General features: G+C 37.9%; 1 protein-coding gene across 2 annotated transcripts in view; it reads left to right on the top strand.

Annotated features, from left to right (window-relative positions):
* Positions 1-16,270, top strand: part of LOC124166770 (bifunctional glutamate/proline--tRNA ligase) — a 136,770-nt gene that overhangs the window by 97,325 nt on the left and 23,175 nt on the right. For both annotated transcript variants that reach the window (XM_046544449.1, XM_046544450.1), the window contains exons 29-34: positions 4,103-4,255; positions 6,034-6,151; positions 6,782-6,921; positions 10,903-11,029; positions 12,784-12,851; positions 15,221-15,394. In XM_046544449.1, coding sequence (XP_046400405.1) covers positions 4,103-4,255; positions 6,034-6,151; positions 6,782-6,921; positions 10,903-11,029; positions 12,784-12,851; positions 15,221-15,394 — 780 coding nt within the window. The remainder of the gene's footprint in view (positions 1-4,102; positions 4,256-6,033; positions 6,152-6,781; positions 6,922-10,902; positions 11,030-12,783; positions 12,852-15,220; positions 15,395-16,270) is intronic.

The raw sequence follows: 16,270 nt of genomic DNA, 5'->3' as shown, positions 1-16,270 counted from the left end.
TACCGAGAAGCTCTGCTGCTCATATCGAGTTTCGCCAGAATGCTAAGTCTCCGTCGTATTTTGACATTTATTTCTTTGCGTAAAATGCTTAAATAAACTCAGAAATACGTCGTGCTTGGTCTTATTCTTTTTGAAATTACGCGCACATTACTAATACTTCAATTCAATAAAGGTGTAACATCAATTGACGAAAGTCATTCTTAGACACCTTTTGTGCTAATAGATGACTCATGCAGTGGTTGACCTCCACAGAAATGGGGAACTTCGAAGCTGGTAGGAAAAAAAAGGTCAGTGGGGGAGAAAAGGGAAGGCCCGAAACACGTTTCTATTGTTCTCGTGTAACTTGGTATTTTTTCGAAGCTAAGGTCTTCGTAATATGATCCCTGCGCAAGCTGTGACCTTTTTTTATTGCGAAGAAGAGGAAAGCCTCAGAGGGGGGGGGCTAGTGCTGAATGGAGAGGGATACCGGATCTTGGGAAATGCGCTAATGTAAGTATCCCACGGTACACACACAGCAGTTGACCTCCAGAAATGGGGAACTTCGAAGCAGGTAGCCAGAAAAAGGTCAGTGGGGGTGAAAAGGGGGGAGGGCGTGAAACACGTTTTTATTGTTCTCGTAACTCTATATTTTTTTCGAAGCAGGGGTCTTCGTAATGCGATCCCTGCGCGAGCTGGGACCTTTTGTTTGATTTCGGAGAAGAGGAAAGCGTCAGAGTGGTTGAGGCGAGTGCTGAATGGAGGGGGATAGCGGATCGTGGGAAATGCCCTAAGGTTGCTATCCCACGGCACTGAGGTTCTCCTGGTGGGGGGAATCGGGGATTTTCGGATTTTTTCACCCGACCATTTTCGGTTCCCCTCGTCGAACACTTTTCACCGCTAAAATCCACGAATTTAATGTAATTGGTCAACTTGCGTAAAACGGCGCTGCGAGCACTAAATGACTACAGTTCTCTACATTTTTCCGAGTCAACTACCAACGACGTGCGTGCAACAGTGTATGATGCGAAATTCAAAGTATTCGAGGTATTCGAGGCGGTACTTTTCGCATAACTATTCGAAATCTCGAATGTGGAATACTTTCTAGTATTCGAGGTATTCGAGTATTCGCGGATACTGTTCGCACATCTCTAATTTTTATCCAACTTATATTTGTCTTATGATTGGTCTGAAATTTACGACAGTGCATCATTTGATGCAGGCTTTCAACTCACACTTACCTTCAGCACAGCTATGTTAACTTCCCTCTTGTTCCCATGAAAAAAACTGTGATATCTCAAAAAAAAACCTTGGATAACAGATCAAATTCGGTGATACTCCGTTTTCCTCAAAAATCTCTCTGCAAGAGTGAAACATTCAAATGATCTTCTCCTACATGATGAGTTCACCTTCCAAAAAGGGAAATACAGGAGACTTTTGGAACATGCCAAAGCATCTTATGACAATAATAGAGTACTTGCATCAAAAAATCAATCCAAATTGTCCTGGAATATTATATGTGAGTCAACAGGGAAATACGAGGGTTGTTCAGAAAGTACCATATAAGCGTGTGTAAGAGGCACACCCCTATTGTGAGCATCGAAGCTATAAAGAAAAAAATTTTTTGCAACATTTTTTTATCCTATCGTGCGGTGTTGCAGACGTATGCCTGGAATTTCAACACTTATCGAAATTTCTTCTTTCAATGCTAATTGAAAGAGGAATTTTTGACAACTGCGGCAGTAATAGCAACATAAGAGGGAGTAGAAAGAGTTCCGATCTGCTCTTGGCTCACGCCGTTGCTCTACGATGCTATTCCTACTCATGAACAATTTTGTTTAAGAGCTTTCGCTGGAGTATTGCAATAGAATTGCAGCCATGGAAAAATTTAAGGCAAAACACGACAGGCACATAGCATGAAACTTCCCAAGAGATTGGACAACAATCGGAGCAATCTCAGCACCGTAGAATAATAACCACGTCGTAGACTTAACGGAACCACACTAGGCCCTCCTTCAGCCATTGCCTCTGCCGTTTTTTTTTTCCTTTCCGAGACCCCACTGGAAAATATGAAAATATCAAGTTGCAGGCGAACAATGGAAACGTGTTTCATCCCTACCCCATCTCACCAACTGACCTTTTTTGGTCTACCAGGTTAAATTCTCCTAGTTTCTGGAGGCCAAATGCTAGGTGAGTCACATGCTGATCTCGAAGATATCTTGATATATCAGCAATTGTATGACACGCACGAGGTTCTAAAAAGAATGAGACCTAACGCGACGTATATCTGACAGCATTTAAATTTTTTAAGCTCTAATTGATTGGCACAAAGATTTATAGTTAAAACAAGGATACTAATATTCAACATAGTCCAAGCAGCATAATTTCGGAAGAAACAAGCGTAGCATAAGCGCATTTAAACAAGACGAGACGGACTGGAAACTTAAGGCAACGCAAACTGCGTATATCACATTGCTGCGCCTTCGCTTTGAAAGCAACGACATCACTTGCAAAATCGGATGTGTTCTTCCCTGGCTCTTTCGCTCATAGCTTCTTTGCTTGAAATACGAAGGGGAGGGAGCGTGCTCCTTCCCCTCGACCTCTCCTTCCGTGCTTTTCACTTATAAGCATTTCTGATTTCTTCTATCCACTATCCAACAATGAACACACTTGTTCGAATTTTGTAAACAGCAGGTTTTGACACCAATATAATTTTCAGTTGCAAAAATCCTCATATTAGCATCTGAAGATGATTTTTGAAAAATCAGGTGCTCAGCGTAATGGAAATTGCTCGTCAAAACAGATGTTGACTATTAACCAGGTATGTACTTCAAAACTACGTGTTACTCTACGTTTGATGAGCGATTACTGTATGCAGTATAAATCCGTGGGATGCCCACTCATGGCAGTAAATTTAGCGCGCCCTCTGGAGCTAAAGACCCCCCGCTATCTTTTCCAAGCTCACCTCTGGGGTACCGATGTGATGGTGCGATGCTTACAAGAAAGGCAAACAGACACATTTTAAAAATACGTCACTAAGGGGAAACTCCCTGCCTGCCGCTTGTTTTTGACCTAGGGTTTCCGATGACTGACTCACGCTGAAAACCAAGGCCACTCAGTTCCCCTTGGACTTGCTACCAGTGAAGGGGTGGGGGGAAGATAAGAAGTTTGTGTAAAAGGTGCACCCCAATTTTCGGCTGCAATTTCTGGGAGCGCCTCTTACACGCGCTTATGCGGTAGGTTACATTTTTGTCTAGCGTCGCAATGGGCAGAGCGATCGCGGCCATCTTGGTGTGTGACCATTTGGCAGCTCAGTGGACATCTAGCCTTGCAAGGGAGAAGGTCGTAGTTTCGCTCACTCTATTGCTGCAGGCTTTTGTAATGTGCGCCGCCATGCGGTCAGTAATAAGGTTTTGTGGACACAAAAACTTAAACCCATTTATTGGCAACTGTGTGAAGTTTACAGGAACAACGTGATCAGTGAAGGTGGCGTTCGTCAATGGTGCATACGTTTCAAGAATGGACGAAGTAATGTTCACGATGAAGAGAAGAGTGGGCGGCCAAGCATTGTGACCGATGAACTGGTGGAAAAGGTCAATGAAAAAATTAGAGGATACCGTCGTTTCACCATAACCGTACTTTCCTTCAGTTTTCCTCAAATTTCACGCACTTTATTGTACGAAATTGTTTCTCAAAAGTTAGGCTACCGTAAGTTTTGTGCCAGGTGGGTACCAAAGCTTCTGACAGACCATCACAAGGGTCAGCGAATGGCTGCCTCTTTGTCATTTTTGCTGGTGGGGATATTGTGACGGGCTGTATTATCTTATGGCGAAGTGTATTTTTAGCCCTACCATGGACACTGATGTTGACCAGGTCGCTGTCCAATGATGCTGACAAATGTGCCTGGAGACTGAGTACTTTTTGGTCCACGAGTGGTATATTGTCCCTTACTTACCCTGCAATTGTGCATCCTGCATTTACTGATCATTTCCACGCAATGGGATGTGCCCGATGGGGTGTAGTGAATTCCTCATGCACTATTACTATTATTATTTTCAAATGTTTTCATTTTCAAGTTGCGGAATCAGTGTTGGGTTAAGGTGATACATTTTCTTCTTTTCCTCAGGTTGCTTGGGTGACAAAGTCCGGTGATTCGGATTTGGCAGAGCCAATTGCCATTCGGCCGACGAGTGAGACCGTGATGTACCCTGCGTATGCCAAGTGGATCCAGTCATATAGAGACCTTCCAATCAGGCTGAATCAGTGGAATAATGTTGTTGTGAGTGCAGGGTGAAACTTAAATCTGTAGAAATTCTATCTTAACCCTTTCAAAAGCATCTTTTTGGTTGGTTTGGACCTTATATTCATTAGAATTGTCTTCAGTGAAATTACATATTAGTGGGAGGTGTAAATGGTTTTCAATCTCGGGGGCTGATAAATCTTCCATCATGTTTCACCAGAATAACTAGTTTTGTTGACAAATTTTTCACCGTAGTTTGTATAAACGAATGCCATTTGATCCTGGGGACGGGGCCTGAAATTCGTAATTTCAAAAAATTTCGTATTGTCAAAACTTAATATTGTTGAATGGCACCATGTATTTACCCTAGGCTTTTTGCTGGGTCCACAATCTCACTTCGTATTATAGAAAATGTCGTAATATCCTGCTTCGTATAATCGAGAGTTTACTGTATTTGTCACTGGAGTAGAGGCAGGTCGATGAACTTCCAGCCCCTGACAGGAGAGAAATGGATGGAGAAAGGGGTTGCCGCCCTGCATAAGACATAGAAAATAAACAAAACCTGGGTGATTTAAAAAAAAGGGTACACATCCCTTGATCACGGCACAAAAGTCAGGAGAATCACCAAAAATACAACTGTAATACCAAATACCAAAAGTAAGCCAAAAAGCAAGTAAACAAAAAGTGGTCAAATGAGACAGGTGTGTGTGCCGACCAAACACAATAAAAGGAGAAAAAGGCGCAGCTAAACGAAAGTTACGTGAACTGGTGAAGTCGGCAAAAAAATAAAAACCAAATCAAACAAAACGCACTGAAAAATTCTCAATCACAAAGTCATACTGAACGTGCAAATGTGCATAGGGAGAGGACTGGCCGTTCGACCAATTTACGAGCCGTTATGAGTGGGTCACCATGATTACACAGGAATGAAGCATTTTATATGATGTTGTGTGTACACTGAATAAAGAACCATGGTTGATGCTCTTGGGCACAGTATACGAGAAGAACTTAAACGTGGCGCGATTAATTAAACTTAAGTGTGGTGAATATCCACCTAAATGCCACTGCTTATCTGTGGAACTTCGTAATAAAGTTCATTTTGTAACCACCAGGACCGGCACTGAGGTTCGTAATTTTGTAAAAACAAAAATTTCGTGATAACGTTTCATTTACTATAGCTTGGATAGACCTTTTCGTTGGTACCAACGATTTGCTTCGTAATAACGAGAACTTTGTAATAAAGTTGTTCGTATTAACAAGCGTCTACTGTATAAATGTGGTGAAACCCAAAGAAATCAAAATGGTGGATGGGAGCACTTCCTATTTAAACAAATGGAATAGAAAATCGGCTAGACCAGGAAATCAAAATTTCCATTCAGTGGTTTACTCCCTTTGGCAGGGATCACGATCCAAAAACTGTGGTACCCTCAAACTGAGAGAGAGGGTGTGACCCCTCTCTCCAAGTTGTTCATGCTTTGCAAGTGCATTCATGCAAGAGGCACGGCAGATTGCTTTCACATGAACCCGAGCGAAAGCGCGGTTGAGACAGCTGGCAAAAAAAAAAAAAAACATCTCTCCTTACGTGCAACTGTACGGCCACTTATGGCGTAAGGGAGCAAGAAAAGGTTTTGCGTTTCCCTTAGGAACTATTGTAAAGATTAAAATTCACTAGTGTGGTGTCGGCCACTCCGGACGTACTGATAAGTAGGGAAGTGCAAAAGGTATTGTAAATTCCCCCAGGAAAAGTGATAAAATTATTTGCTCAGTGTGGAGTGATTAATAATGATTGCAGTTGTTGTGTGTTTTCTCTGTTGCAGCGTTGGGAGTTTAAGCATCCGCAGCCGTTCCTGCGCACAAGGGAGTTTCTGTGGCAGGAGGGTCACACTGCGTTTGCGGATCAGAATGAAGCAGAGGAGGAAGTGTACGCCATCCTTGGTAATTAGCCTTGGCCTTTTACTTGTCCATTTATAATTTCAGTGTTCCATTCTATTGCTATTCGTGGATAGTTGTTCTTGTAAAGGCTGCAGCAGTGAGAAGAGATGAGATAATGGTTTAAAGGATTCCACCGCATTGTTCAATGTTCTTTAGTCCTCTGCATATTAAAACAATTATTTTGCTTTTACTTTTGCTCTGTGTAGGAACTATTTTTTGTATTTTTCATGTATTGTGAACTATTTAGCATGTGTATATTTGCCACAAACTTAATTATTTCTGGAAAAAGTGTTAACGAACATTTCGAAAGGCACTAATCCTCCTCCCAAAATTACAGGAAATATACACATGTATATTTTGTGTCATGTATCCAAGTATACACATATGTATCCAAGTTTCAAAAATACACAAAGAATACATATGTATTTATTTTGTTTCATATACCACTTTTACATACGTATGAATGCAGGGGAAATACCTTCAATAATACCGTTGTTATACATGACAAAAATACATATGAATGTGACCCATGATAATACAACATAAATGCATATGCATATCCAAATGTGTGTTGTTGGGACTGTGTCTGCCACCATGTTTGTCAAGTACAAAGGAATCTTCTTTTATTGACAGACCTTTATGCACGTGTGTACACCGATCTTCTGGCAATTCCTGTGATCAAAGGCAGGAAGACGGAAAAAGAGAAGTTTGCAGGTGGGGACTTCACCACCACGGTGGAAGCGTACGTGTCAATCAGCGGCAGAGCCATCCAGGTAAGTGAGTGACACGTTTGATGGTGTGAACAAACTATATATGGATTATTAAAAGAAATACATACTCCTCCATTAATTCTTTTAAAAGAGCCATTAAACAACTTGCCATAAAGCAAATATTTTACCTGGGTTTTGAATAAGGATGAGTCAATTCTTAAATTTTTTCGGTTCTTGGTACTGGTATTTATGGCAAATTTAATTGAACAACCACAAGAAGTGAGTGAATAGAATTTCACTGAAGAAGTAAATTAGCGGGAAAGCTCTGTAAAATAAACCTAAGATTGTTTTATTTGCCTTGTAAAAAAGTAAAAAAAAAAACACACATTGATAGGGATGCCTTATCGACCAATTTGTCACTTTACATCAGGCAGCCACTGGTTTTTTCCTCCAGTTTTTTATTTTAAAAATTCATCAATTTTACCCTAGAAATATTGCCTGGAGTACTACAACAGGCATTCACTGAAAACAGTAGTGGTCAATGTTGATTTTGAAGGGCCATGGGATATATACTTGGAGCACAGTTTACATACTTCAGGATCAATAGTGAAACTCTCCCGACATCTGATGACATCATCTGTTAATTTGTTGTAACTGTGCAGAGGAGGGTCACAAGGTGTTCCGTTCGTAAGCTGTTTGTGGGTATGTGGGTAAAAACTTTGAGTGTGCAGTGTGTTTTCTCACAACAGCCATAGGGACTTTGGTACTTATATCACTATATCGTTCACCTGTGGGTGATTTCCATGTTTTTATAAACAACCTTGACAAACTTTTGGAACTACTTTATGTTAACCAAAGAATTCTAGTGATAACTGGTGATTTAAATTGTGACTATTTAGTGGATTCACCACAGCGGACGGAATTACTGAACATTGTGAAATCATATGGCTTATTATGTTTAATTGAGGAACCAACTCACGTGACAAAGACTTCTAAGTCATTAATTGACTATATGATAACAAATTATAATCATAATAAGAGTGTATCCACTGTTGTTGACCTTGGTTTATCCGACCATCACATGATCATGTCGACGTTTGATTTGAAACTTCAGAGTGTCAGACCTAGTAAAATTACCACCAAGGTGTTCTCAAAGGAGAACATAAATTTTCTAAAAAGCGTTCTAATGTTGGAAACTTGGGAAAATGTTTATATATCTCACTCATTTGAGAATAGTTTTGAGATCTTTTACGACAAATTGCTCCATCATATAGAGTGTTGCATTCCAACCGTCACCATCAACATTAAAAATAGGAAAAACAAATGTAAAAAACCATGGCTCACTGAGGAAATAATTAATTTGTCACGCATTATAAAAGAAAAAGCACATAGATACAAAAATTCCCAGAATAATGAATTGTTCTTAGATTTTCAAAAGACAAAGAAGAAGTATACTGCTTTACTAAAATATTCAAAAAAATCTTTTAATAACAAACGCATAACTGAAGCACAAAATAAGACAAAGGAAACATGGAAAATTATCAATGCACAGCTCGGTAAAAAACGAAACCCATGCGTACCAAAATTTTTCAATGACGATGGTTCTTTAATAACTGATCCAAATATAGTATGCAATCGAATCAACGAAGCCTTTTGTAATTTAACTAAATCCCAGCTCATAAACAATAATAACAACCATTGTTTAGTAGATTACACCAGTGAAGTGCATTCCCTTTACCTTTATCCATGTGATGAAAAAGAAATGTTAATGTGCTTAGATAAATTATCTAACTCTTCAGTTCCTGGAGTTGATAATATACCTGGTCGACTAGTAGCGGATTTAAAAAAACTTATTGTGCAACCATTACTATTTTTAGTCAATGAATCGCTGAGGCTAGGGATCTTTCCAGAACCCCTAAAACTGAGCAAAGTAATACCCGTGTACAAAAACAAAGGTAATAAGGATGATATAACCAACTATAGGCCTATCTCACTTTTAACACAGCTTTCTAAAGTTTTTGAACGTATATATTACAACAGATTACTTTCTTTTGTGGAAAAATACAAAATTCTTTCTAACTCTCAGTGGGGATACCGGAAAGGACGTTCTACAGAGGATGCCCTCATCACTGCCTGGAATTTTATTTCAAATTCTTTGGATAATGGCAAACAGGTCTTGGCATTATTTTTTGATTTCTCTTGTGCATTTGATATGGTTAATCACTCCATACTCATAAACAAGTGTCACCAAAATGGAATCAGAGGAGTCGCACTGGAGTGGCTAAAATCATACCTTAGCAATAGAATGCAATGTGTTGAAATGAGACTTAGTGACACACTATGTAAATCAAACCAAAACAAGATAACGTCAGGTGTCCCTCAAGGTAGCATCTTGGGTCCTCTACTCTTCCTGATATTCATTAACGACTTGCCCTTGATTGTTAATAGCATCCATGTCAAACCAGTCCTCTTTGCAGATGACACAAACTTCCTAATTTCAGCTAATGACATCAATGAAGTGCATCACTATGGTCAGCATATATTAGATTTAGTCTGGAATTGGTGTCTTTCCAACAAATTAAAATTAAACAGTGCAAAAACTCAGTCTATGCTGTTTAACCCGAATCATTCCAAAGATTTTGGAACATTGACACTGAACAACCATACACTGAGTCTAACTAAAACTTGTAAATTCTTAGGGCTACAAATTGAAAATACTGGGAACTGGTCCTTCCATGTAAAAGACTTGTGTTCGAAATTGTCCCGAGTACTGTATAGTGTGAGGTTCCTAAAAGCATCCTTACCTCACAAGGCGATGATGTCAGTTTACCATTGCAACTTTATAAGTAGAGTGACTTATGGTATTGTATTCTGGGGATCAACTGTAACGCTATTAGATACAATTTTCAAGATGCAAAAAAAGATTATAAGATGTATAATGAGTAAGCCTTATACTTATTCTTGTAAACCCTTATTCAAAGAACTGAATTTGTTAACAGTGCCTTGTTTATATATATATATACCAACTATGTTTACTGATAAAAGAGAATATTAATGATTTACCAATTAATAATGATGTACATGAGCACCTAACTAGGTCTCATCGCCACATCCATGTTACCCTCCATAAAAAACGTATAACAGCAAAAAGTCCCATTGCAATGGGATCAAAAATATTTAATTTCCTTCCCAAAAGTATTAATTTGATTAATTCTAATAGGGAATTTAAATCTTCTTTAAAGAAATTTTTAATTAATAAGTGCTACTACAGTGTAAATGAATTTTTAAATGACAAATGAACTCTGACCATTTTTACATTTTTAAGTGTTATGTTGATTACTTTGACGTGTCTTATATCTATGTTGTATTCATAAGATCCTTGGACAAATAAAAAATTTATTATTATTATTATTTATTATTGGGTCGGAGCTGTGTGAACAGTTCCCAAACACTTTGCAAACAGCCTTGGAAATTTGTCAAGTTGGAAATGAATATTTGATTATAATTTCGAATAGAAAATTGTAAACCTATTCATAGTTGTTTTGTTTAATTCATGGTGATATATTCGTGATCATCATTTATGTTAAATAGTGAATCATGAATAGCATGAATTAAATGTTACATTTAGTCACTGTGGAGGAGCTGTGCTGGGCTTTTGAATTTAATAATCTGTTCAGGAAGCGTTAATGACTTTCAGCTGTGCCTAAGCTGTTCACAAGCAGTGTTCTGTTCATGGGTAGTGGGATGGAGCTGTGTGAACAGTTCCCAAACACTTCATAAACGGCCCAAGCAATTTGTCAACTGTTTGCACAATGTCTGCACAGCCAAAGAACAGTTGAGTGAACAGTTCATTTTCACCAGGGAGTGGATGCGCGGGAAATTCAATGTGTGGGATCAAGCGTGTGTGGGAGGAGCCCTCATGTTTACTATTAAGTATAGAAGTAACGAAGCTCTCACTTTTGAAGCATTTTGATATACACTGCATTTGAAACATTTTTTCACTGAATTTAAATTGATTGCCATATCATATTGTTTTCATTTTAGGGGGCAACTTCACATCACTTGGGTCAAAATTTCTCTAAAATGTTCGAAATCATTTATGAGGATCCAGTTACACAAGAGAAGAAGTACGTGTTCCAAAACTCTTGGGGAATAACAACGAGGACCATTGGTAATGTCAAATTATGATTCCATGATATCCTGTCCTAATCTTATTCATTAAACTCTTTTGTTAAAATGTCTAATGCAAACATCTGGTATATGATATATGCTAGCCACATTAATAATAATAATTTTTATTTGCCAGCAGACTCAATACACTGACTCAATGAGAACAGGGCATGTATGTAAGGCACGTCAAGAAAAAAAAAACTAAAAGTGAATTCTCAATTTGTCTCAAAACAAAGATACTCATCTATGCTGTAAAAACATTGTTCAATAAGAAATGAAAATACTGCTTTTTTGCTTTTTTTTTAATTGAGGCAGTCTCCTTTCATTCTTAACCCATCTATGGCCAAAGTTGCAAAAATGCAACATTATTAAGAAATGCAAAAAAATTGTTTCAATTGAATTCTATTCATATAGAATTCGATAAAAGTCACTCGTAGTGGCTAAGCTCGTTCACGGTTGCAGCTTGAGTAATCAGGAATGCTACTTCCCGTTTATTGGCGCCAAAACAATTGCGCAACAAAATGCTGTTATAATAATAATAATAATAAATTTTATTGGTCCTGAGACTGGTATGTTACAAATATAGGACAAGTCAAATATAAATCTTAAATCATTTGTTACAATACACATACGTATATCACAACATAGTACAATATTATACATCAGAAACCCGTTTGGCACATATGAATTTATCTTACAATAATCAATTTCCTAGGAATTCATTTATTTCATAATGACACTCGTTTATTAATATTAAATAAACTTTATTTTTATTTTTTTAATTCCTCTATTTTATATTTTCGGGTAGTTTATTGTAGCATTCCAGTGCCATTTTGTGTGGGCCCTCAAGGTGTAATTTTGTATGGCTTTGTGTGGTGTGAATATTTGCTTTACACCTTGTGTTGTAACTGTGTATATCGCAGTTCTTACAGAAAATATGATTGTGTTTTTTTACAAGTACAACAAGTTGGAGTATATAGAAATGTGTTACATAGAAATAATACATGAAAAACCCAAATATATTACAATCCTCCCCTTCCAGTAAGGGATCAATTTACATTCACAATACTAGATATAACACACGTACTCAACAAAGTTAACTCAATCTCGAAGATGTAATTTTACAAATAAAAAATTAAGAAATCAATTAATATTAATAGATTTACACTTCTGAACAATATTACCCCTTAGGAATTAGCCCCTTAGGAAACCAATCATCAAGCTGATTGCGCTTTGCAATATGCTTGCGACCTCAACTATACCCTGCACTCTGATTCATCTATCACTTAAAACCTTATTGTGGATTTTATCTATCATTCTGGGAATAGCAACTTATGCAGGTTATCGGGAGCGATTTTCAATTTTTGGTTGTAAAGCCTTGTTTAAATTCATTTACCCAATTTTAAATATTTGCAAACACAGTAGCAAATTTTCCATGGACTTCTTTCGACTTACTTAGCTTTGATTTCTTTCAGCATTTACTCTTTCGAGAACAAGTTTTTGATCATCACACGAAACTCACTTCTTTCCAAAAATAAATAAATAATTTTTTTTACATCAATTGACAAAAACAATGAAACTATGGGATTGATATAACTGAAATTTGAACATCTGATTAGTCATAAACTCTGATTACTGTGAATCATTAATTTTTTATTCAAATTGAGAAATGTCTCGGAAATTCGTGGTTCTCATTGAACAATCCTCATCTGTGTATGTGTGTTTATGTGATTTGTAACTGTGTCATACTTTCAGGTGTGATGATCATGGTGCATGCAGACAACCAAGGACTAGTGCTCCCCCCCAAAGTGGCTGCTGTTGAGGTCAGTAATCGCTACATGTCTCAATCAGATCCAATTTTATGTAGTTAATCCTTGATAGCCTTGCTTAAATTATAGGGATGGTCGGATCGGATACTTCGGATCCAAATATCCGCGGATATTGCCCTTCATCGGATACTACGGATCCAAATTCACTGAAGGCATTGAATCTGGATCCGAAATTTTTAATTTATGCTTCAGTGAATGCTGTGTCGAAGTTGTCAAACGAATGGTTGTTGTTGATTTAATTCATTGAATGAATTCCATTTGCTCCTTGGGATTTTCGTAATTTCAAAATTTTAATTTTGGAAAAAAATTTAAAAAAATTTGATTAGTGCCATGTATTTACCATTTGCTTTTCACCAGGACCACAATCTTTCAACGTATTATTGAAAATTTCATAATATGTATCCTCTCCGTATGATCGCGAGTTTACTGTGTATTACTTGCACCACTGCAGCACGTTGCTGCTCCATCTTCCATCATTAGCTTATCAGCCATCCAAGAGGGGAGAAGTCAAAAAGTGACCATTTAATTTTAAAACTCTTATAACATTAGGGATCGACTGATCCCTAAGGATTCTTTTTGGACCCTGATACAGATTGGATCCTTGATTTTCGGAGTCGGATCATCGGATATTTTCGGATCCAAATGAATTTTCAAATTCCTGCTTTAAAATGAAGTAATTATTCAAGTTTGCTTGGGGCACATATAATCAATGCAATGCTTTTTAGATTTTCATACAAATTTTAATATTTTTATTAATTAAAAATAATTTTTTACAGGCTTTTAAGTTGTTTTTTAAACAGATTTACATGCTCAGGACCTAAACTGCTACGCTTGGGTTTGGAAATGAAAATAGGTTTCAATAATCAGATAAACCATTGACTGAATTATAATATTCCTCACATAAGTTTCCCCCGAATTTCATCACTTTCTCATCACATGCTGACTTATGTTTCACCCGCAAATACTTCAGTTGTTTTGAGTTGGATTTTGCATTTCCTCGTGATAGTTTGAGGTCACTGTGCACGCCCATGGTTCTCTTTATGTCAATGAAAATGTTTCTAGGCAGTGAAAGACATTTGTATCATTCAATTAAATTGCAACTGCACAATCTGCAACACAATTTACAATGTGTAGAAAAATATTAGCGTCAGCTGCGATGAGTTGTGAGAACAGAACAAGACGACCACTCAGCGAGAGGAAGGGGTGGGCAGCAGAAGCGGGTAGAGGAGAGGTGGAGGGTAAGGAGTGCCCCACTCCCTTTCAACGATGCTACAAATGGGGCAGTCAAGGATGAACATGTCAGATCTAGTTTGTGACGTCGTTGCCTTCAAAGCGAAACCGGGCGACCCATGTGATATATACTGTTGGCGTTTTCAGGCCGTATCTTCTTGTTTGACAGTACTAATGCCATGCCTGTTTCTTTTGAAATTGTGCTTTTTGCACAAATATTGGTTTAGTCTTGTTGTAAATAAAAAAAACTTAGTTTCAATGAATTTGAGTTAAAGAAAACCTAAACATGTTAGAAATGCCACACATTTGGTCTCATAATTTTTTGAATCTCGTGCACGTCCTCCAATTGCCGAAAACTATTGAGACATCTTCGGGTCCAGCAAGTCACTCACCTAGCATCTGTTCTTCAGTGACGGAGAATTGAAGCAGGTATTGTGAAAAAGGTGAGATTTAGGATGAGACACGCCTCCATTGTTTTCTTTTGTAACTTAATATTTTAACAAGATGATGATTTATGGACTCTGTGGTCTTGGAAAGGAAAAAAATATGAGAGGCATGTGGTGATGAATGGTCAAGGGTGATTTTTTTTAAATCTGCGACGTATGTATTCACTTTTGACGTGGCTGTTATCCTTTGGCGTTGAGATTCTCCCAATGGTTGTTCAATCTCTTTGTCACACTATGTGCCCGATGTATTTTGCCACAAAAATTTTCACGGCTGAAATTCTGTTGCATGCATCCTTAGGAGCAAAAGGAGTGCGGTTCACCTGGTGGAAGCAAGGTGGATGCAAATCAGTCGTGTGGAGCATTCAGCGTCGATTAGGGCCAGCCAGTTGGATTTGTCTTCCTCAGAGTCTTGAGTCATGAAAAGCGGTAATTAGAATGAATCATCTTCGGTTGCAACTTCGCCCTTGCAAAAAGAAGTTAACTGTGGGAGTACAGGGTGGCGCAATGAGAATGGTACCTAGGTGTATGGTGCAGTGAGAGAAGAGGTCGAGAACTGACGCCAGTAACTGACAAAATAGTGGAATATCTGTAGAATGAAGCACTTTGAATTTGTCCTGGATTCACTTGGATGTCCCGTTGGTGTGAAACGGAATGAATGAAGGTCATTCAATAAATAATTCTTTGCAGGTGGTGATAATCCCTTGTGGTCTGACGGTGAGTATGGGTGAGAAGGAGAAGAGAGAATTGCTTGCATCCTGTGCTGACCTGGAATCGCAGCTGGCCAAGCACGGCATCCGTGTGAGGGGAGACTACCGCATCAACTACTCACCTGGCTGGAAGTTCAACCACTGGGAGCTCAAGGTACACCTCCAGAATTAGTCCAGGAAGTGTAGCTCACAAAAGTGAACCCTTGCAATTTTTTCAAACTGAACTGATAAAAATTTGGGATCAGACTACATAATCTTACCCTCTACTTCAAACTGTATGTTATGCTAAATGGGCGCTTTTTATTTTTAAAGGGTGAAATTTACCCCAAAGTGCTAAAAGTTAAAAACTACATTTTAAAACTTAATAAGGGTATGATTGAGTTTGGATTAATATGTATATATGGATGTTAGCAATTTTTCCATTTTGTGATATGACTTCAGAGCAACCGATTACTGTGATAGTCCAAAATAATGTCAATATTTTGCCGAATGTTTCTTCAAGGATTACAGTTTCAGCAGCATACAAAATTTGTACCATAGAATGAAGGTTCCTAGAAAATGTCGCTTTGTTTTTTTATTCATCCATCATTTTGTTAGACTCATTTTAGAGCCTTTTCTATTTTTTTCAACCTCGTTTCAATAATTTAGGTGAAATTAACTTTAGAGGATATGAAATGCTGTTAATCTTCTGTTTTGGTTTTATAATTGGTTGTTACTTTTGATGTATTCCTAACTCCAACAAAATGTGGGTGTTTAGATTATCCAGAGGATTCCTCTTGTCTATTTACTTATTATCAAAGTTCATGCAGCAATCTGCATCCATGCTAGTGCTACCAACACAACATTGTAATAAAATGTCACTCATTTTGAACATCATACTATGTTCCATCCATCTTTTGCTTTTGAGGGTGTGTTAGTTTGCATGAGCATACCACTGAGCTGATTGCAAAATTTGATATTGGTGGCATCATATGTCACAAGTCTTTCTATTTTCATACAATAGATGTCATGTTCGTTGAGTCAAGATGAT

The sequence above is a fragment of the Ischnura elegans genome, chromosome 10 (genome assembly GCF_921293095.1).
Source record: "Ischnura elegans chromosome 10, ioIscEleg1.1, whole genome shotgun sequence".
NCBI classification, from domain to species: domain Eukaryota; kingdom Metazoa; phylum Arthropoda; class Insecta; order Odonata; family Coenagrionidae; genus Ischnura; species Ischnura elegans.
The sequence above is the reverse complement of the archived record's forward strand: the minus strand, read 5'-3'. Positions and strand labels throughout refer to the sequence as shown.